The following is a 20,504-nucleotide window of genomic DNA, read 5'->3' on the forward strand; positions in this document are numbered from 1 at the left end:
TGCTCTGCAAGAGGAGCAGAACTAAACTTCTAATTTAAAATGAATAAAACCAAGAGACAAACTTTTAGAAGAACTGCAGCTTTCACTTCTGCATCTGTCAAGCAGCCCAAGGCAGAGAAAGAAAATTAGGATTGTTTTATTCAAAATGACCTTAAACACAAGTATTTTTACTGTATTTACAAACTAATTGATCAGTTTTATGCCATTCTTATAAGCTCCCAATGCTTTATTAAACAATCTCTCTCCACTTAAAATGTTCCTTTGCTACTATAAGATACACCCCATTGTGCATGAACATCTAATCTGATAGCTTCCCTATTTTAAATGGACTGACCAAAACTTTAGAATTAAATGCAATATTGCAGAGGGCTAAAAAACTGTAGCAGACTCAGAAATAAAGAGGAGCATTAAATATTACTTAATGTTTTCTTTTATTTAAAAGATCATCACAAAATACCATATTCATAAATTTACTTTCTGTTATGAAGCAGAATGTGTTAAGTGTTTGGAATTCCTTTTTTACATTTAAAAGTCAACTTTATTGAGTAGAAGTGAGTTTATATGGGAGTTTGTTCTTAAAATCTTTTCCACATTGAAGATGCAAATAGGTCGTTGGCTATTATTGGTTTGGAATACAACCACACAAATGCATGTCTTCGTCTTAAATTAAGTATTAGTGTTAGACAAATGGTTCTTATCTCAGAAGCAGATTAAGTGACAGACAGAAGGAAGGAAAGAAGGATTGTTCCGTAAATTGCTGAGACTCTGATGTTAACAAGGCAACAGTAAGGAAAAAATCCAGTACTATCAGTGAATTTGGTACTTCCAAAACTCTTGGCCTCTTGCAGGTACTCTGGTAAACTGGTTGCTTGATACCTGAAAATTCTCAGCAGTGGTGTTTGGGACCCAAGAGTTCTTTTCATGCACTGGATAAGTCTTCACTTAATATTTTTTATAGAGTGTTACAGCTCAAAGTTTTTATAACACTGCAACTATTCAGTAGGTCCTTCCCCACACTCTTCCATCAAAACTGGTAACAAAATAATTCATATTCAAAGAGATGCAGCTATTACCACCTATCTATCTGAATCTCTATGCAGTACAAAGCAGAATTTATGGAGTTAAATGAAAGTAAAGAATTTAAATCCTGTTCATTTTAGAGACTAATCTGTCAGCTCTACACCAATGGGCAAAGATATATAGGGGCTGAAGGCAAAAAGAGTGGCAAATTATACACTCCTTAAACAAAACAAAAATAAAAAGTCAACTTTATTTGTAGAAACTTCATTTAAAAATTTACCAACCATGTAAAACTTAAAGAAATAGTAAGCAGAAAGAGCCAGCTAGCAGTAATGTGCTAGAACATGCACAGCTTTATAGCACCAATCTGCAGGTTCAAAAGAGTGTAGCATTTACCATTGGGGAGCTAAAGGTAGACAGCATGTTACAAAACCTAATGGCAGAAGCATCTTCCCATCTAGCATGCCTATTGAAATGAGTGCTCTATTTGTTCACGTAGACCGACAGCCACAGTGGTTTGGTGAAATCAATTACAAGGTATAGTCAGCCCAGAGGATTTCCTTGTGCACTATACACAGATATTTCAATGGAGACCTTTCTTCTCTTTTACTTCTATCTAGAAGGGATATTTTTCCTTACTGTTGGAAAGGAATCTAATTTGTTTTCTTAGTTATATGGAGCTCTATTGTTGTATATGGTAATCCTATTATTCATCATTGCATATGGTACCTAATTCTACATAGTCAGGGATGTATAGCTTACGGATTCTGTTCACCTTGCCAGGACTCTTCAGTTTACCTCTTTAGAGCCACAGCAATACAGAACAAAACATGCAGATCAGAAAAGGAGCACTGAGGACGTCAAAAGAAAATGATAATGGATAATAATTAAGTCTAACCTGTGCTTCTAAAGTAAAACAAACCCAGAAAAGAGAAAGTGCAAGCAGCACCTTAGTCTAGAGAGGATGCCACAATGGTGGAAGCAGCCACTGATTTACCTGCTAGAAACAGTGTGCTGCTTGGAAGGAAAAGCAGAGGAGGGAAAACTTAGCACAAAGCAGGCACTAGATACAGCAAAGCCAAGAACGTACTAAAAACCACTTGTTAACAGCTGACATGCATTCACAAGCTCTGTGTTTTGGGTTTCAAAGAAGACAAGCATCAGATGGCAGGAATGGTAACTGCAGGGTAGACATTCCGGCAGAGCTAGTCACTCTGTACTGTCTTGCTTATTCTCCTGCCCGCCCCAGCCCCTCCACTCCCATTCCCTCAGCCCCAAGCTCATTCTTGCTCTTTTGCTGTTTCCTCTCGGGGCTTGGCTCCACCGAAGATAGCAGAGTTAGGGTTGGCTACTTGATTGAGGGGAGTAGCAACTGTTCGAGGTTTGAGCTGAAGTCGGGGCCGCTGTGCTCTTTCCTCTGGAAAGAGAATATTTAAAGATGTTAAAGAGGGACGAAATGCTGAGCAACAATTTTGAAATGCTCAGCTATATTATATGCATCACTTTTGCAGAGCTATGCAGTTTACTTCGGGGACAAGAATAAAAATATTGCCTGTTTAGGGTGCTAGCTTTAAATTTGGAGTGAATGCTAAAGGTTAGCTTTACTGGAGATACTTAGTACAAAATATACAAGTTTTCCACCTTCTGTTGGCTCTCTGAAGTCCATGGAAGTCCCACGAAGGGGAGGTCCATCTCTAAAGCGACCAGTCCCACCACCCCCCATTGGGGGGGCGCCTGTTCGACGATCTCCACCAGGACGAGTTCCTCTATCCCGGCCTCCCAAGAAATCATCATCTTTGAAGCCTGAAGAAGGAAGATGTTGAGTTTTGAGAGCAAATTTTTGTCATACCTTCAAACTTAATGCATATCTGGATGACTTGATCGCTATGTAACTATCACTGCAGTTAGAACAAATACTGCAATGTGATTTTATGTAAAAGACAATTCATCTTGTCATTGAGAATCAAAGATCACTTCACAGACCTGAAGGAAGCCAAAACTAATTTTAGAAAAAAAACCCTAAAACTTCCACTTGAACTGGTAACATTACCATGTGGTTATCTTGACTCAGAGGCTATTTACCCACGTAGATATATATACCATGCTCACCAAAACATCAGGCGAGCTTTGGACATGAGTTCTTAACAGCAAGTGAAAGTATTGTTAAAATCACAACCACTATAATCTGGGAAGAGGGCTGAACATTACATCACTGAGCAGATCTAACACAGGCTTTCTGTTTAGAAGCACTTTGACTTTGCTAGCCACAGAAGTGGAGGCAGCTTTTGCATGGAGTATGTACAAGCTGTGTACGACGAAGAAAGGAATGAGGGAGCAGAGAAGCCTATATTTAGTACTATGAAAGCAAAGCCAGACAACAGTAATCTACTGATAGTGTGAAAGTGACTGCATGTCTCCAAAGACTAAAGTTCAAGAAACTAACTAAATAAATAATCAGCACTGGGGGAAAAACATCACTGGATCATTAAAGATGAGGTTTAGAGTACCTCCCTGTGATTTTTATATCAAAGAGAAGAGATCAGTAGAGAGAACCAGGAGAAGAGGAAATCACATCAGAAAAGGATTCTTGTACAAACACCACCTTTTGTAGTAGCAAATACTTCTGCCACGTTACCAGTGGAGCGTTCTCTCAGATTCATCAGGAATTAGGGAGTTTAGTATATCTCCCAATGCAGTGTTTCATAACTATCAGAATATCAAAGTTTATTTGGAAGCATATTAAGAGATCTTGCAGACGTTACCTGGGATTGAAAGCTATTTTGCCCCTATTATTAAATCTCTTGAATTAGAATGATAGGGTAGTCCCCTTCACCAGAGCAGAAATAGCAGTAAGGTTTACGGAAGACAAGTTTCAGACCAGTGTAGTGCCCCAAGAGACAGATGTTCTGTAACAACTAATTACAGTGACAGTTATTTAATGACTCGTAAGTATTTGGGTGCAGAAGAGTACCATTTGAAAGAGTATCATTTAAACTGTAATAAATTAACTGCATTATGAAATGCTTAGATATCAGACTTGCTGTGCATTTCTGTCAGATCAGCTTATTCAAGTAGTGCAAGTAAACTGTACTTTCATGAATAGGCTACCTTCTGATTGCGTTGATGGTTTTATCAGTGAATGGTCATCCATTCAACATCTAACTGGCTGGAACAGATTCCATTTCTTTCAAAAGGAAATTACTAGTGAAAGGCACAAGACTAAGACTTGGATATCAGAACTCTAGCTAGAGTACACTGTATGAGCAGTGGCATTACAAGACTCTCCTACTTCCCCTCAATATCATGCTCCTAATAGTATTATTTCCTCCAGGGTGAAGCTGAAGCAGGTTGTGCAGTTTGCATGTCCATTCAATTCTAAGCAGGGACTGACAACTGTCCATTTTGCAACATAACATCTCCCCACCAGAAAATGGATCCAATGCATCAACCCATTTCAGAGGGCAATCAACTGCTATCAGGTGGTTATAAATGATATCATCCAAGCAAGTAGGTGGGTTTTCTGGATGAAGAAAAGTTATCAACTTTTCAACATGAAAAATACATCCATTGTCACCTGCTATTTACAAGCTGTAATCTGAAGCTACTTGCAACTACATTACCAAAAAAAAGAAAAAAATAAAAGATTAAAAAAGTAGAAAATTCTGGAAAACAATTTTTAATCATTCAGACTTGACAATCTCTGTTGGAGAAGCAAATCATGATTGTTCAATGTATTTGAAAGAAAAGATGAGACCATACTCCCACCTGTAGCAAAAATAAACATCAACTTGTAAGCATCTTGTGAAAGTTAAATGCATCATTTTCTGCACAGGAAATACCTACTTCTGCTCCTATTCAGATGTGTACTCTGCTGATGAGTTTGTTTTTGTCACAGATTATGGGGCAACCCTCCAACTGTTCTCAATCATCAGGTTTTTAAAGGAAGCATCTATTTTGCAGATTCACACTGAACCACAGGCATCATTTTATCGCCTTTTCCAGAACTAATGTTACTCCATGCATCCTGCGAGCTTCCCTGTCCTTGCTATTGTCAAAGACAACGGAAACCTTCCATCTGGAAAGTTCTGCTATAACTCACCTCAGATGCCTAAGTGAGACTGGTTTACAAATATTACTTCTATAAATTTGATACTTAATCACCAGTTACAGGACCCATGTAGTAGGCATGTCAATTAATAGGCAGCATAAGAAATGCAGGAGTTTGTCAGTAAGAGTATATATACACTGATACCAGAACTGAAGTCATCTCTAGGTTCCCATCCACCTCCTCTTGACTCTCGAGGACCTCCTCCCATTCCTAGAAAGAAAACCATGTCACAATTGTGGTCAGCTCTAAAGCTATGCAAAAGAATGATTAATGGGGAAAAAAATCTGAATTCTAGTCCGTAAACTGCCAAATTAATCTGGTGCAAAACCCTTGTACAGTTTAATGAGGTCACAATGCTGCCTACTCCCATTAGATATACACAAAAACAGTTTCCAAAGTGAGAGCTTTCCAAGTGAACTAAGGAAGGGCTGATGACAAAGCCTCTCTAATGCAAAATCAACTAGGTAGAAATGTTTAAAATACTCTCCCTTAGATATCCAGCTCAGAGAAGCTGTGGTGAAGGAAGTCAGAACTCAAAATTTATCACAGGATGTTTGATGAATGTCATATTAAGCCTATACCTTCTCAAACTGACTTAGCCTGCTCATCTTTTATCCCATGAGAAAGCAAAGACGACCAGACTGCTGGACTAATGATTGTGGTTTCACTTCCTGGGCCAGGAGCAACAATGCATCCAGTTCTCGAGTAAGTTTATTTACTCCTCTAGACAACTAAGGAGCAGCAATGACTGGGCTAAACGGAAGTATGCATCATTTCTACTTTACATTAAATTTGAGTGGAAAATTTATCCATATGCCTGCTCTTCAGATGTCAGGTAGTTTTCACCCTACATGGTCACTATACAGCTATAATAAAAACCTGAACACATTTTAAAACTGCCATCTAAGTAAGAGAAAGTCACCTCTGTCATCAGGCCCGGCACCTTTTCTGAAGCCAAAGCCACCTTTGTCTTGTTTTCTGCCCTCTGCTATGTCCACTCGGAGTGGTCGGTCATTCAAGAGCTATTGAAAAGAAGAGGGGAGAGTCCTCTTAAGAATTTGCCAAATTGGATTGTCAAAGAACTCTAACATTCTGCCTGTCTTTACATTTAGGAACATAAATGGAGTTATACTTACTGCACCATCAAATGTCAAGGCTTCCTTAAGTGATTCCACCTCATCAAATTCTACATAACAAAATCCTGTACGAAAAATTAGAAATTAATAGAAGAGCTTCAGCAGTGGGAACACACATCAATACCTAGAAAGGTGAGGAGCAGGGATATGAAGAGTAATTCTGCTGTATATAACTAATAGATGGCATGCACATGTCAGACTACTTGCTTTTAATTTTGCAGGTTCTCATGATAGATTAAGTTTAATATTTCTCAGATTTTACAGTTAAGTAGACAGTTTTCAACCAGATCAATGAGTGAACAATTAGTTGTACCCAAATTTTCTAAGATTAACTGCAGCATCTGTTGGGCTGAAATCCTGATTATTTTAAATGCCAAAGTAACACTATTACCCAATTAATTTTAACATCACCTTAACACTACCATTCTGCTTGCCATTCTGTTTTTTGAAATCCTCTCCTTCCTGAAGTTACAAACTCTCTTCCTGCTCCAAACATCATTAGATTATATACAGGCTACCCACTCTGGCAGCTGTTGAGGGAGAAAGATGCCAATAGCTTAGTGGTGAAACAGGGGTGCCAGAATCTTTTTTTTTTTAAAAGCTGGTTGTCCTCATGAAATGCAACCCCCTTCTGCAGTTCATCCTTTTCCTGTAGTAACTAGAATTGAAACCCATTCAAGTTTTCCTAGGAGCAAGAAACTGAGTTGATCTAAGGACTGAGGATCAGTAGAATTTGTCTAGGTTTCATGGTACTTAAATATTGCAGAAGTCTCAGTTCTGTTCTCAGAAGACTGTCAGTTGCACAACTTGTTAAAAATATGCACAGTCTGAAAAAGTTTGCAAGGGAAATCCATGAGAATAATCCAAGTTCTAAAGTCCCTTGTGTTGGGCAGCAGAAACATTTACTCTTCTGGACCATATCACTTCAGTTTTCTGCAAATGAAGTTCCTGTCTCTCTCTGTTATTCATTTGAGAGAGGTTGTGTTCATTTGATTCATATTCACGTCAAGATGCCAATAGGTCCACAGAAAGTTATCAGCATGCATGAGAAGATTCATTCAAATTTGTCAGATTATTTACTTTAAAAATACGGATTAGAACCCTCAAAGATAAAGCATCTCTGCAAACCTAATGAGTCTCACCACCCTTTACTAACCATCTGTAGCTATGTAAGAAAAAAAAAAAAATCACACAAGTGCCCACCTTTAAATTTGTCTGTTTCTTTGTCTCTGACTAGTCGTACACTCCTTACACTGAGATCCTTAAAGATTGCATCTATGTCTCCTTGAACAGTGTTGAAGGGTAGATTTCCCACATATGCTGTGAAAGGGGGTTCTGTCGGCAGATCTTTCTGTTTACGAGAACCAGGGCCAGCACCACCACGAGACCTAATGAGAAACACAGAATTACAACTGACACTTGGACAACTTCCAGGGTGGTTAAGCAGTAGTAGTTACATTCTAATTATTGTTTGACTTGTAGTTTTTAGTCATTGAGATGATCCCAGCTCTTAAAACATTTGTTCCTTTCTATTTCTTTCAAAAGGTTAGGTAATATTAAACATGAATTTCCCAAGAGACATGAAAAGTCATCACTTTAGTGTAAGAAACACTGGTTAGCTCAAATACATTAACGTCAAACCAATAATAGCCATGGGGAATGAAATCTACCCCAAGAACTACAGTGCAAGCTTATGGACACTGCCCACCAGTACACTTCAAAACTGAGCAGAAGGGAGGGAACACTTTTAGGGGGTAGAGGGCTATGTTCCCTGTAAGCTGCATGGCTGTGCAACAGGCTGAGCAGGCAGGCCAGGAGAGACGGCCCTCCCTCGGCCTGCCCCAGGCCCACCAGAGCTGCCGCAGCCCAGCCGGGGAAAGGCATCTCTCACTCGGCCCCGAGCTGCTGCAGCAAGAGAGGAGCTGGGGGGGTCCTCTCTCCCCTCTGCAGCCCTGTGCAGACTGCACCCCAAACCCCTCATCCCCAGCCTCATCACATAGCATGCATGCCCCATCCCAACCCTCTGCTCCAGCCCTGATCCCCCTCCCGCACCCCGAACTCCTCGTCCTCAGCCCCACCCCAGAGCCCGAACCCCCAGCCGGAGCCCTCATCCCCAAACCCTCTGCTCCAGCCCTGATCCCCCTCCTGCACCCCGAACTCCTCGTCCTCAGCCCCACCCCAGAGCCCGCACCCCCAGCTGGAGCCCTCATCCTCCAACCCTCTGCCTTAGCCCTGAGCCCCCTCCCGCACCCCGAACTCCTCATCCTCAGCCCCACCACAGAGCCCTCATCCCCCAACCCTAGCCCTCTTCCCCCAACCCTCTGCCCTAGCCCATAGCCCCCTCCCGCACCCCAATCCCCTCATCTCCAGCCCCACCCCACAGCCCTCACCCCAACCTTCTGCCCCAGCCCATAGCCCCCTCCCACACTCCAAACCCTTCGGCCCCACCCCCACCACATGAATTTTGTTATGTGCACCACTGTGTCACACATCACCTTCATATTGGTGCACATAACAAAATCCATTCTGCGCATGGATATATAAAAAAAGAGGGAATACTGGTGAGGGGAAGTCTATCTGACTTCCACAGAGAATGCCCAAAGGGTTCAGATTAGTGCTTACTGGGGTGGACATCTTTGACACTTACACCTTCATTTTAGCATCTTTAAGTTTTTGCAGTATGGTCTTGGTTTTGTTTTTTAAACTGTTTAAGGTTATTTTTCAAAGGTCAGAACAAGATGCACCTGGGATATCACAAGCACCTGCTGCTGTCAAAGAAAATTAAATACTCAAAGGAATACGCAGTAATCAAGGAAAATCAAGCAATGGCTGAAAACTGAGGGGAGACACTGCATCTTTGATTATAGCAGTTTGCCCCTGTACTGTCAAATACAAGACTTACAGGAGTCAGTTATGTTCTGAATATAGAGTGTAGTTGAAAGCTTAATTAAGAGTGAGGTTTTCAAAGGCACCTAATTCCCTTAGGCACTCAAAGTCAACAGATGTGGGTACTCAGCTCCCTTATGCGCCTTTGAAAATCCCAACCTTAGACCAATAGATCAACTCAACTACCCCTTACCTATCATTTCTAGGCTACTGAAATTTTGACTGTTAATTCCAGTATGTTACTAGATTAAGCTGTACCAGTGTGAGATCCCCTTTGCACTGGTGAAGCTCATCTACATTGGGGGTTGCACTGTGGGCAGTTACACCAGTCTGAATTTCCTTAAGGTAGACAGGACTGGAGATTGGAGAAACATCCATTCAAACTACCTGTAAGAAAACAATTTTAATATCAGGTTCTTAGAAAACAAACTTTCCTCCACAGCTGTTTAGAACTTGGCTCTACTAAACTTTTTGTCAAGTCAACTGCATTTCTCTGTCCGGAAGCTATAAAGACATAAAACAGCCACCTAATATTACAAGTTTACTCTGCAACCGCCCAATAAACTCACTGAGATCATAAATAGGGTTTAGCATGATGGCCTAACGGTGACCTAATGTCAAAATTGTTATTTTCTAGGCAGTATTAAGACAACAGTTCTTGCAGGGGAAAGCTACAGGTGATGGAAAGAATCAATAGCATGGAGATTGCTCAAGACTTTTCTCTTTAGTGATGTTTATCAGAGAGCAGTGTACAGGCTACAAATTGATCGGTCTCACTGTAGGAGTAAAGGTACGCCAAACCATATTGGCCATTTCCCAAAAATGAATTTGGGAAAGAGGGAAAGGCAGAGGGAATAAGCAAAGAATACTAGATTTTCAAATGGTGTTCTCAATTTACTGGCATTCAAGATTTGGAATTTCAATATTTTTTTACTACACGATTCCTGAAACAAGAACACAGTTTAAATGAAAGTATAAACAAGTGCTGTTCCAGCAGTGTTCTTTCTACCTCCACATCAAGTTACTGGATTCTTTCGAACGTTGTCCTTTGCTCAGATGTCTGCTGCTACATGTGTAGTCTGCTTGTCAAACTGGCACTGGCTTCCAGTTGCCAAGTCACCGTCAAGTTCTCCCTTGATTTCATCTCTATAAATAAAAATGTTTGCACACTGCTGCCCACCCTATTTGAAGTTGGTAGTAATAGAGCTTATATTTGTTCAAAAACTACAAGCTTGTATTTGAAGTTTCACCATGTATGTTCTATTTGCCACCTCACTGACCTATTTCACCCTATACAAGTGAACTATGCAAATGAACTAAGATAGGCTACAAAAGAAAAGAGTGATTTACTTCCAACGCTTACAATTGGCAATACCGTTAAAACATGGTGTCCTTCGCAGGAATTTGTAACAACCTGCTTCCACTGGACAGGTCGTCTCCAACCTTTTTACGCACAAGATCACTTTTTAAATTTAAGATCAACCCAGGATCTACCCCGCCCCTTCCCCAAGGCCCAACTCTGATCACTGCTGTCCCCCGCCCTCCCTCTGTCGCTTTCTCTTCCCCACCCTCACTCACTTTCATTGGGCTAGGACAGGAGGATGACATGTGGGATGGGGTGCAGGCTCTGGACTGGGGCTGAGGGGTTCGGAGTGTGGGAGGGAGCTCTGGGCTCAGCCTGGGGCAGGTGGTTGGGGTGCAGGAGGCGGCTAGGGGTGCAAACTCTGGGCTGGAGAAGAGTGCTGGGGTATAAGAGGGGGTGAGGGGTGCAGGCTCTCGGAGGGAGTTTGGGTGCAGGAGGTGGCTCCAGGCTGGGGTAGGGGATTGGGGTGCAGGAGGGGGCGCGGGGTGCAGGCTCCATCTAGGAGGCGCTTACCACAGGCGGCTCCCGGTCGGTGGTGCAGTGGAGCTAATGCAGGCTCCCTGCCTGCCCTGGCCTCATGTCGCTCCCAGAAGCAGCTGGCATGTCTTTGCAGCCCCAGGGGACCATCCTTCCACAGGGCTGCAAGTGCCGCCCACGCAGCTCCCATGGGCCACAGTTCCCGGCCCATGGAAGCTGCGGAGTCAGTGATGGGGTGTGTGAGTGCGTGTGTGTAGGGCAGTGCCAGGGGCCGCAGAGACATGCCAGCCGCTTCTGGGAGTGGCATGAAGCCAGGGCAGGCAGGCAGCCTGCCTTAGCCCCGCTGCGCCACCGGACTTTTAGCGGCCGGAGATTGCGATCACCTGGCAGAGGCTCCAAGATCAACCAGTTGTTCGCGATCGACTGGTTCGTGACCACTGTACTAGGCTGTAGAGACTGCCAACTTGCCATGATGTGACATGACAAAGTTTATTTATCTGTATTGCAGTCATATCTAGACTTCCCAGTGACGGACCAAAGTGCCATTGTTCTAGGCTCTGAAGTAAAAAAGATCCTGCTCCAGAACAATTTACAATCTAAGTATAAGACAAGAAATTGTAGATGGATGCAACTGTAAGGGACAGAACACAGACAGTAAAACAGTACTTGTCACCAGGAGAGGCAGTGGTCTCAGAATACCAGCTGCCTACCTCTACTGATGAAAGTAAAATGTCAGAAGGATTTATTTGCCTTATATGAGAGAATTTTACCATCTAATAATCTGTACTTGAGAATCAGGTTTCAGATCTCTATTTGGTATTAGGTGAACAATGCTCTCCCTCTAAGTCAGTGATTTTCACACTTATTTGATCACATCCCTCCTTCGTGTCTGTAATAGTTTATGCCCTCGCCGTGCCACACAAGTACATATACTGATAAAAAAATGAACACGCAATTCTCACTAAATATTAAAAACAATAAGGCATTGATTCAAACAGAGCCTGCCCAGAATACCTTCTGCGCGCCGCCCCACCCCCCCCAGTTTGAGAAACTCTGCTCTAGGTCAACCACATATGATTTTGGATATACCTTATCAATACAGTAGCTATTATGTTTCAACTGATAATTCTGAAAAGTTTCTACAACAATTTTATATATGCTATTTTATAAAATGGGTAGAACGGTACAAGACATAATTTCTGAATTTAAGAAACTCGAATTGCACAGAATAAGATTTAACTTCATTTCCATTAATCCTTTGTTTCTATTAAAACAAAAACGCAAGGGAGACTGGAGTAAGGGGTACAGTGACCTGGTATGTTCATGCTCATCATATTCATGATGTCAAAGCCTTATGAGTCAGCAGTGACTAAACAGCCATTTTCACTGGGAAACTAGTAAAAGCTCTCAATTAGGCACAATTAAAGAGATGAAGAAATGTTTTAAAGTAGCACAACCATTTACAAAACTTTACTAAATTGAGAGTTCAATGTTTCAGGCACAAAAACAAGGCTGTATTAAAGAAAAAGTAATGTATTCCCTCAACCAAAGATTTATTTACTGATCTTCCAGGTATGTTTTTATATTCCAGCTTCATATGAAAAAGTGTCTAAGCAGACTAAGCTGTCCTTTGCTTAAGAGATACAGACTGTCCCTTCGTTTGTTAAATCTAATCTAGATTTTCATTTTTTTAGGCAAGAAACTTGTCCTGTCTCTAGAGAACCACAGGAGTGCATGGCCCTATGTTTATATTAACATAGCCCGTGAACTCCTCTTGTGTATTTCATATGACTCCTTCCCTCCAATTTTGTGCTTATCTGATTATTATGCTTACCGTATTTCAGCCATCTGAACACTATTTGAAACATCTGAGAAAGACGAACAGTGAAGTTGTTTTAACTTCATTTTCATTTCATGAGTTTTCTACAGAACCTTTGGATGTTTAACAAGGTTATATCATTAACTGGTAGTGGCAAGATATGATACAACAAATTCTGAGTTTTATTTTAAGTCATTGTCAAATAAGCTTCTAAACTAACATGGGCTAAAAAGTATTGCAATTGTACTGGAATTGCAAATAAGATGATGCTGTATACATCCTTCAAAAGATTACTGGTGTAGAAACACAAGAACACTTGATCAATCAGGCACAATGTTTAGCTTGCTTAATTTACAAACCTAGACATTCTCTTAAATATTTCTAAATAGCAGCTGCAGGGTTTTGTTTTGACTTTCTGTTTCTATTACTACACTATGCATTGCTTATTATTTGGACAAGGTGCTAGGACACAGGAACCAGAAATTGAAACTAATTAGCCAATTTTCACTGTGGACACTGACAGAAGGGAAAGAACTACACAGGTGTAGTGGAGAGTAAATCTGATATTTTAAACTGTTTTATTACATGGTATTAGAATCATAGAATATCAGGGTTGGAAGGGACCTCAGGAGGTCATCTAGTCCAACCCCCTGCTCAAAGCAGGACCAATCCCCAATTTTTGACCCAAATGGCCATCTCAAGGATTGAAATATTTTAACTAAGATTTGTTTTACAAAATAAGATCGGAATACTCTTTTATACACATCTGTGGCCCAACCTAAGCAAGATGCATTTTAATGAAACCATCTGACCTGAATAAGCTGCACAACAGTGGAATGCCACCTGCTTCCTCCTGCAGTATGCAGTAGTAGACTATGCTATTATCCTAAAGGCAACAGAGCCACTTTATTTCAGACAAACTGAAAGAACCCGTTACCCCTCAGAAGGGCTTGGAGGAGATCCAGAGACAGAGCACAAGGTACTCCCGGGGAGTAAGGCAGCCCCTCGAGACAGCTTTACCACGAATGTCACCCTGCAGCCCCAACGCTTTGACTGACGCAACTCCCCCCCCCCCCCCAAAAGGGCTCGCAGACTCGGGAATCAACTTCCGAGCCCTGAAGCCCCGAAATCTCAGCAGGCAACACGTAATCCGTGCGCCCGCCCCCCCCCCCCCCCCCGCGGCGAGGCCGCAAAGCCGCCCCACTCTCTCCCCGCCGCAGGCAGCGCAACGCTCCTCCCCCTCCGCACCGTCCCGACTCAGGCCCCACAAGACCCTCCCTCCCTCCCGGCCCGCCCGCCCGCGCCCGCCCGAGGCGCAGTCCCCCCCCCCACACGCACCTCGCCCTCCCCTCCCGGCTCCACCACCGGCTCGTCCCCGGCCGGGCGTCGCCCCCCCGCGCTCCGCCTTCCAGCTCCTCCCGGGCCCGACTATCGGGTCCCCCCCGCCCCGCCAGCCCACCGGGACCCTACGGCGCCGGCCCGCAGCAACTCGCCGCGCCCTGGGCCTCCTGCCCCCCAGCCCCCAACGCTGCCGGCCCGGCGGTTTCGCCCCCCAGCCAGGGCCGGTCCCGGCCCCAACGCTTCCCCTCAGCCCTGGCCCGGGGAAAGAGGGGGTGTCCCAACATTTCCCCATCCCGGCCCCAAGGCGGGGAAGCGCCGCCCCTTTTCCCCGCGCGCCCCGGGAGGGCTCCGCCCGCGGGGCCCGGGCCCCGGCCCCCTGCGCTCACCGGCCTCCGCCGAAGCTGCTGTAGGCCCGGTCGTCATAAGCATCAAAATCCGCCATCGCCGCCTCAGCCTCCACCCCGTGCGAGCGTGACAGGGCCGCGCCTGTAGGACCCCGCGCCACTTATATAGGGGGCCCGGCCCGGGCTGCCCTCGCCGCTGCCTGCGCCAAATCCCACCCCCGCTCTGCGGCAGCTGCCCGCTGTGCTGCCTGTCTAAAAAGTCACCCCCCCCCCCCCACACACACATCCCCAACGCACATGGGGCTGCTGCCCCTCCCCCCGCTTGTGTTAGCACCACAGGGACCAACGCAGCCACCCCTCCCCCAGCTAGTGGGGCTAGTGTGTTGCCTCCCCCAATTCCCAGGCTGTGTGCCCCATAGGGGTCAATGCAGCCTGCTAACGCCGCATGTCTGTGTATGGGCCTTGGGGTGCTCGCCCCCAGGCCTCCAGCTTGTATGTGGGCCAGGAGCGGTGGTTACTGCCTTTGTCATCAGACCCTGTGCCAGAACTGCCAGGGCTCGGGCCGTTATAGGGTGACCAGATGTCCCGATTTTATAGGAACAACGAGGAGTCCGGTGAGGCCTTAAAGACTAACAGCTTTATTTGGGCATAAGCTTTGGTGGGTAAAAAACCCACTTCTTCAGATGCAGATGTCTGGATACAGACTAACACAGCTACCCCTCTGATACGATTTTATAGGGACAGCCAGTCCCGATATTCGGGGCTTTTTCTTACATAGGTACCTCTTATCCCCCACTCCTTGTCCTGATTTTTCACGCTTGCTATCCGATCACCCTAGGCTGTTATCACAGGTATGTACTTGTAGAAACCAATAATGTGTAATTCATAGCAAGCACATTGGTGTGCTCTGTCAGGTACTTTTAAAGAAATGCTGTCAGGCAGCACAAGGCCACAGCATTTAGGTTTTGGAAAGAAAAAATAGTTTTACAAACTCTATTATTCATAGAAATGGGTTTTGATTTTTTTTTAAATATAAAAACAGTTGATTTGAACTGCTTCCAACACAAACGCTGCAACACCATATTATATACAGGAACTAGAAAATGGAATGGCCTTTAAAAAGACCCTGACCACTGTCCATTTTCGCCATGCAACCTGAATGGAATGTAGAGGTAAACAACATAAATTGTGAAAAGCCTTAGATGTTACAAACGCTTTCACTTTTAATGATCTAAGATATCAAGAACACAAAGGATATTTGGTTTAAAATAACAAGATTTTTAATCTATTTTAAAATAATATATGAATGTATGAATCTGTCAGGATGCCTTTAAGTTGACAACAGATTGTCTAGCTATCACTAATAGCATAATAAAAAGTAGTTATTTAACATTCCAGATACTGTTCTGTTTTCTCTATATACTTGTAACAGATCGGATATGAGAAGAGATTTTAAAAGGAAAAACTACACCACACATTTATTGGACAGTTCTTCCTTATAAATAGCATCTTGGGTGGGAACCTATCCTGGTTCTTTGTGGTACCGTTGAGAGGGAAGATAATGGATTCTTGCTGAGAAACTTCTAATATCTTTAAAGGTATATCCTCTGCATTATTTATTTGTTTTATTTTATTGAGCTGCTCTTCGGGTTTTTATTATTGAACTACAAGACATTGATTTTTTCCACAGTCTGATTGATTGCATCAGTATGGCTAATGTCTGACCCAGACAAAACCAGGCTGTCATATTTCAAAAGCATTTAAGAGGTGAGCTTTCTCAGCATCCATATTCACACAGCAGCCAGTTTTAGAGAATCTCATGTTAAAATTTAGGTCAGGAGAGATGGTTCCTGTTCATAGAGTCTGAGTTAGCTGCCAATAGGAAGATCCTACTTTGTGCATGTATGTGTGTTTCAGACTTCGACACCGGTCGCTCTGTGGAGTTTTGTGACATGGAGATCATGTGATTCTAGAAAATTTAAGCAATACATGTTAAAAAGAAATGAGTTGATCTCACATCACTAGTTCTTGATTTTCAGTTCTCTGCTGTGAGTTTTTTGGCCCGTCTTCCTGTGTGAGGCCTATCTCAAGCTATGAGAGTTGGCTTTAAGTTTTACAGGGTCCTGTCCAACTTTTCTGCCAAGGGGACCCTTTCCTAGATCTCTCATGATAGCCTGTGAGCTCCTCTCCCTGCCTATAACTAGTAATAACAATACTTAGCACATTACATAGAACTTTTCATCTTCAAAGCTGTGTACAAACTTACAATCACTTGACAGATTGCTCATGAATTTAAACCGGGCAAGTCACTCAGTCTAAAAATTATGGGGGAATCTTCAGACATGGCGATATGGGTGGGGGATTGTGAATACTGAAGGACACAAAGGCCCATGGGGAAGAGGGACAAGATAGTCACCTGACAGCACAGGTTACCCCAAAGTGCAGCACCTCCCCAAGTGTGGAGCCGGGGGCATTTGCCCCTTCTTGAGGTCTAGATTCTGCATGTGTAAGACAATTTAAATGAAGGGATTGGGGGGAGTGCTAAATCAATAATCAGTGAGATTTTAAACATTTTCTACTGAAGGGCCCACAGCAGAACCTTTCATTTCCAAGAGGGAGAGACTTTAAAGGACTCCTTAAAATATGGTTTCAGAGTAGCAGCCGTGTTAGTCTGTATCCGCAAAACAAAAGGAGTACTTGTGGCACCTTAGAGACTAACACATTTATTTGAGCATGAGCTTTCGTGAGCGTCCGATGAAGTGAGCTGTAGCTCACGAAAGCTTATGCTCAAATAAATGTGTTAGTCTCTAAGGTGCCACAAGTCCTCCTTTCCTTAAAATATGATACCTGCCAATATTTGAAACCTATAAATGGATACTTCATGAGCTGGTCGCTCAGTTTAAGTACACGAGGCTAGAGATTTTTGGATGGACTCAGTGGGAAAATAATAAGTATTTTGCTAAAAAAAAAAAAGAGAGAGACTCCACTATTTTCTGACAGGCTTGGCCCTGCGAGCTGCCCAGTGCCCCCTGCGCCGGGGCCATGCAGGACCTTGTAGGCTGGGGGACCAGTTGGCACGTGTGAAGTGACTTCCCAGAGCGGTGGCCGTGGCTCGCTACTCCGGAGTCAGACGGAAGGCAGGTCTGGCGAGAGCAGCCCCGTTGCTGGGACCCTGCTGCCGGGGCCTCTCTGCTGTTGTGACTGGAGACCCTAAGTCCAGCAGGGGAACTTCAAGGGGCACCGTCTCAGCGACCAACACAGCCAAAGACTCCGCCCCAGTTCCCAGGGCTGGGCCGCCTTCCCCGGAGGCCAGGGCACGGGCTGCACGCAGCGGGGGGCGGCTGCTGGGGCGAGCCCGGAAGGGGCTGGCCCCGGGAGCCCACGTGGAGCTGCAGCGTGGGTCCCAGCAGCGCCAGCCGCCGCCGCGGTCGCGTTATGGAGGCGGCCCCGGCCCCGCTTCCAGCCCCGGCCCTCCCCGGCTCCGGCCCGCGGGGGGTCCTGCAGCAGAACCGGCAGTTCCTGGACTTTTTCTGGGACATCGCCAAGCCCCAGCAGGAGGTTCGCCTGGCGGCCACCGAGAGCCTCCTGCGGTACCTGCGGGCCCGCGGGCAGGTCAGAGCGACGGAGCCTGGAGGAGGGGGGCCGGGGCCGCCGTGGGAGTTTCGGGGGGAGTCCAGAGCCCTCGGGGCAGCTGTAGGCGGGAGTGGAGTCCCGGGGTGTGGGGCGGAAGGGAGGTGGGGGAGCGAAGGGAATCGGGCGCTGCGGGGGGGAGTCCAGGTTCCCACATGGTTGGGGGGAGAATCGGGCCCAGAGAGATGGGAAGGGAATTGGGGCCCAGCGTCCCAGGGGGCTGGTTGGGTTCAGGAGGGGGTGGAAAGGTTAAACTTGGGTCTAGGCTCTCGGGGGGCTGCTGCGATTGGAGCTAGATCCGGAGCAGTGTTTTGGTTGAGGTGAGTGGGTGCATAATCCCATCCCTACCTTCTACAGCTGTGAAGTAGAGGATCTGGTTACAGTGCAGTTGTTCCCTGGTCTGGTACCAATCAGTGTCCCTTTCCCCGGGTTAAATCCCTGAGCAGACCAAGGGTTTGATACAGTCGCAGGGATATATGCTTGGGCCTGGCTAATCTGAATTAGGGCGGTGAGGTGCATTTGTAGAACTGGGTATTCTTTGTAACTGACAGTCATGAGCCCAGTTGGGAGAAGTGGTCAGACAGTATTTATGTATTGACTAGCAGTACATCCTTATGATTTTCCTTATTGTAGGGAAGCATTCCTAAATGTACTGTGTTTTTTAAAACATAATTTTTTAGGAAGATGAGCTGAAATATACTCTAAAACGATTGATAGAAGGACTGGGAGCAACTCGAGAGGCAGCCCGTCCCGGTTTCAGTCTGGCACTAGCTCAGGTTGGTATTTTCCCATGGGAGCGCACTCTCTATGGATTTCAGAGTATGCATCGATGGGTATGTTGGTAACGAAATAGTTCTAACTTGGCTTGGTTAAAGCATGGTGCTTATTTTTTGTTTAAATACTTGGGAGTTCTGATTGGTTAATATCTGGATGCACAGGAGTCTTGGGAAGAGTTCTTGCATCTCAGAGTGAACTCTTGTAGGCCTGGTCTAAACACATACTGCTTTAGCTACACTGATATGGGAAAGTAGTCCTACCCCACTCCACATGGAGTGTGGACACACTGATGCTGGTTTAGCTTTTTCCCATAAGGTAAGGGGAATGTGTTCTATGGCAGGACTACGATTTCCTGAACATCAATCTTACGAACAACTAATTATATGAACCGTTTTTGTGCCGCTGAACGAGAGTTCAGTTCTTTAGCTGATGGCCAAGCAGCTATACAGGTTGGAAAAGATGAGAGAGTGGGTGACAAAGAGATGCAGTACTCACAAAGAAAAATCAAGCATGCTGTATAAATTTGTTACCATTCTTTGCGTACACTGGTATTGGACGATTAATGCATTAACTTTCACACCATACCCACAGTCATTTTGAGATCTTCAGTGTTATGAACTTTTTTAGTTTTTATGAACTCATCAATCCACAAATAGTTCATAAAACAGGGGCTCTTCTGTACCTACATTGGGCACCTTTAATGCGGACGCTATTGTGCTGGTATAAGGGTAGGACTGGTGTAACTATTGGTTTTTTTAAAAAAAAATCAAACCCCTCGCTGACATAGAATAATGCAAAACCTCTCCAATCCTTAACTCCGGGAGCCAGCCTTACCCTGCTCTGCTGTGAGAACCCCCGCTCCTGGGCTGTTCACGCACATGGAGTGTCGCAGCAGACCAGGCTTCAAAACAAGTTGGCCTCTGGAACTGATTGAAAAAACTGAAAACATTTAAAAATCAAAGCCAGTCTGCTCATGTTTGGTGCCAGTCTGTTTGACCTCTGAAGACTGAAGTACCCTTCCTTCGGAACAGGTACAGTATGGGTAATGAAGACTGTTCTCTTTCATGCACCCCCTTGCTAGCAGGTCTCTGTTCTGACCCAGAAGGACCACCTCTTGAGGTCAAAGCATATTTTGTGCTCTACTGTAGACAGTTATACTTGAAAAATGGTGTGCACGCTATGGCTTTTCCCAGCAAAGCCATGTCATTTGAAAATAAAATACAATTTTTAAAAATGGCACCCCTAACCAACATAGCTGTGCAGGGAAACTTTTAACTGTAGACTGGGTCTAAGGTTGGTAGAAAGAATCAGAGAGTTTGGTTCTAATTCTTCGTTCAGTCTATAGTTGTTGAAGATAAATATGGATGTTGTGAGAGCATTTTCTCCTGGAGTTTAATCTCTGTCTCATGTTGGTCCTGATATCCAGGTTTTGCAATTTTTTGAAGAAATTCCACTGCATACTGTCCTGCAGCAGATAAAAGAAAAACACAACCTTGAGAGAGTAAAAAAGGTACGTCCGCCTTGTGCTCATAGCAACACCAGACAGTAGTTGTAAATCCTCCGTGTTCCTCAGTGAGTATTGATTACCTCGATCACCCTTGCT

The 20,504-nt window shown here is 44.4% G+C and overlaps 2 protein-coding genes across 3 annotated transcripts in view; one reads left to right on the top strand and one right to left on the bottom strand.

Moving 5' to 3' along the window:
- Positions 1-412: 412 nt before the first annotated feature.
- Positions 413-14,653, bottom strand: EIF4H (eukaryotic translation initiation factor 4H). Its single transcript, XM_073316201.1, has 7 exons — positions 14,537-14,653; positions 7,468-7,652; positions 6,265-6,329; positions 6,051-6,150; positions 5,273-5,338; positions 2,662-2,823; positions 413-2,437 (listed from the first exon to the last, which is right to left on the bottom strand). Exons 1-7 carry the CDS (start codon positions 14,590-14,592, stop codon positions 2,301-2,303), a joined length of 771 nt encoding a protein of 256 aa, XP_073172302.1. The 5' UTR covers positions 14,593-14,653; the 3' UTR covers positions 413-2,300.
- Positions 14,654-17,866: 3,213 nt separating this feature from the next.
- MYBBP1A (MYB binding protein 1a) overlaps positions 17,867-20,504 on the top strand; it is an 80,892-nt gene continuing 78,254 nt past the window's right edge. For both annotated transcript variants that reach the window (XM_073315348.1, XM_073315349.1), the window contains exons 1-3: positions 17,867-18,106; positions 18,805-18,900; positions 20,328-20,411. In XM_073315348.1, coding sequence (XP_073171449.1) covers positions 17,930-18,106; positions 18,805-18,900; positions 20,328-20,411 — 357 coding nt within the window. In that variant the 5' untranslated portion in view covers positions 17,867-17,929. The remainder of the gene's footprint in view (positions 18,107-18,804; positions 18,901-20,327; positions 20,412-20,504) is intronic.

Source organism: Lepidochelys kempii, chromosome 17 (assembly GCF_965140265.1).
Source record: "Lepidochelys kempii isolate rLepKem1 chromosome 17, rLepKem1.hap2, whole genome shotgun sequence".
NCBI classification, from domain to species: domain Eukaryota; kingdom Metazoa; phylum Chordata; order Testudines; family Cheloniidae; genus Lepidochelys; species Lepidochelys kempii.

What these genes read in the sequence shown, in the direction of transcription:
- EIF4H (XM_073316201.1), bottom strand. Translation starts at nt 14,592, where the DNA reads ATGGCGGATTTTGATGCTTATGACGACCGGGCCTACAGCAGCTTCGGC. An exon ending in AGCAGCTTCGGCGGAGGCCG is followed by an intron (nt 7,653 to 14,536) that starts GTGAGCGCAGGG and finishes GTTTCTCATTAG; the next exon opens with GTCTCGTGGTGGTGCTGGCC. An exon ending in AGAAACAGACAAATTTAAAG is followed by an intron (nt 6,330 to 7,467) that starts GTGGGCACTTGT and finishes TTTTTCGTACAG; the next exon opens with GATTTTGTTATGTAGAATTT.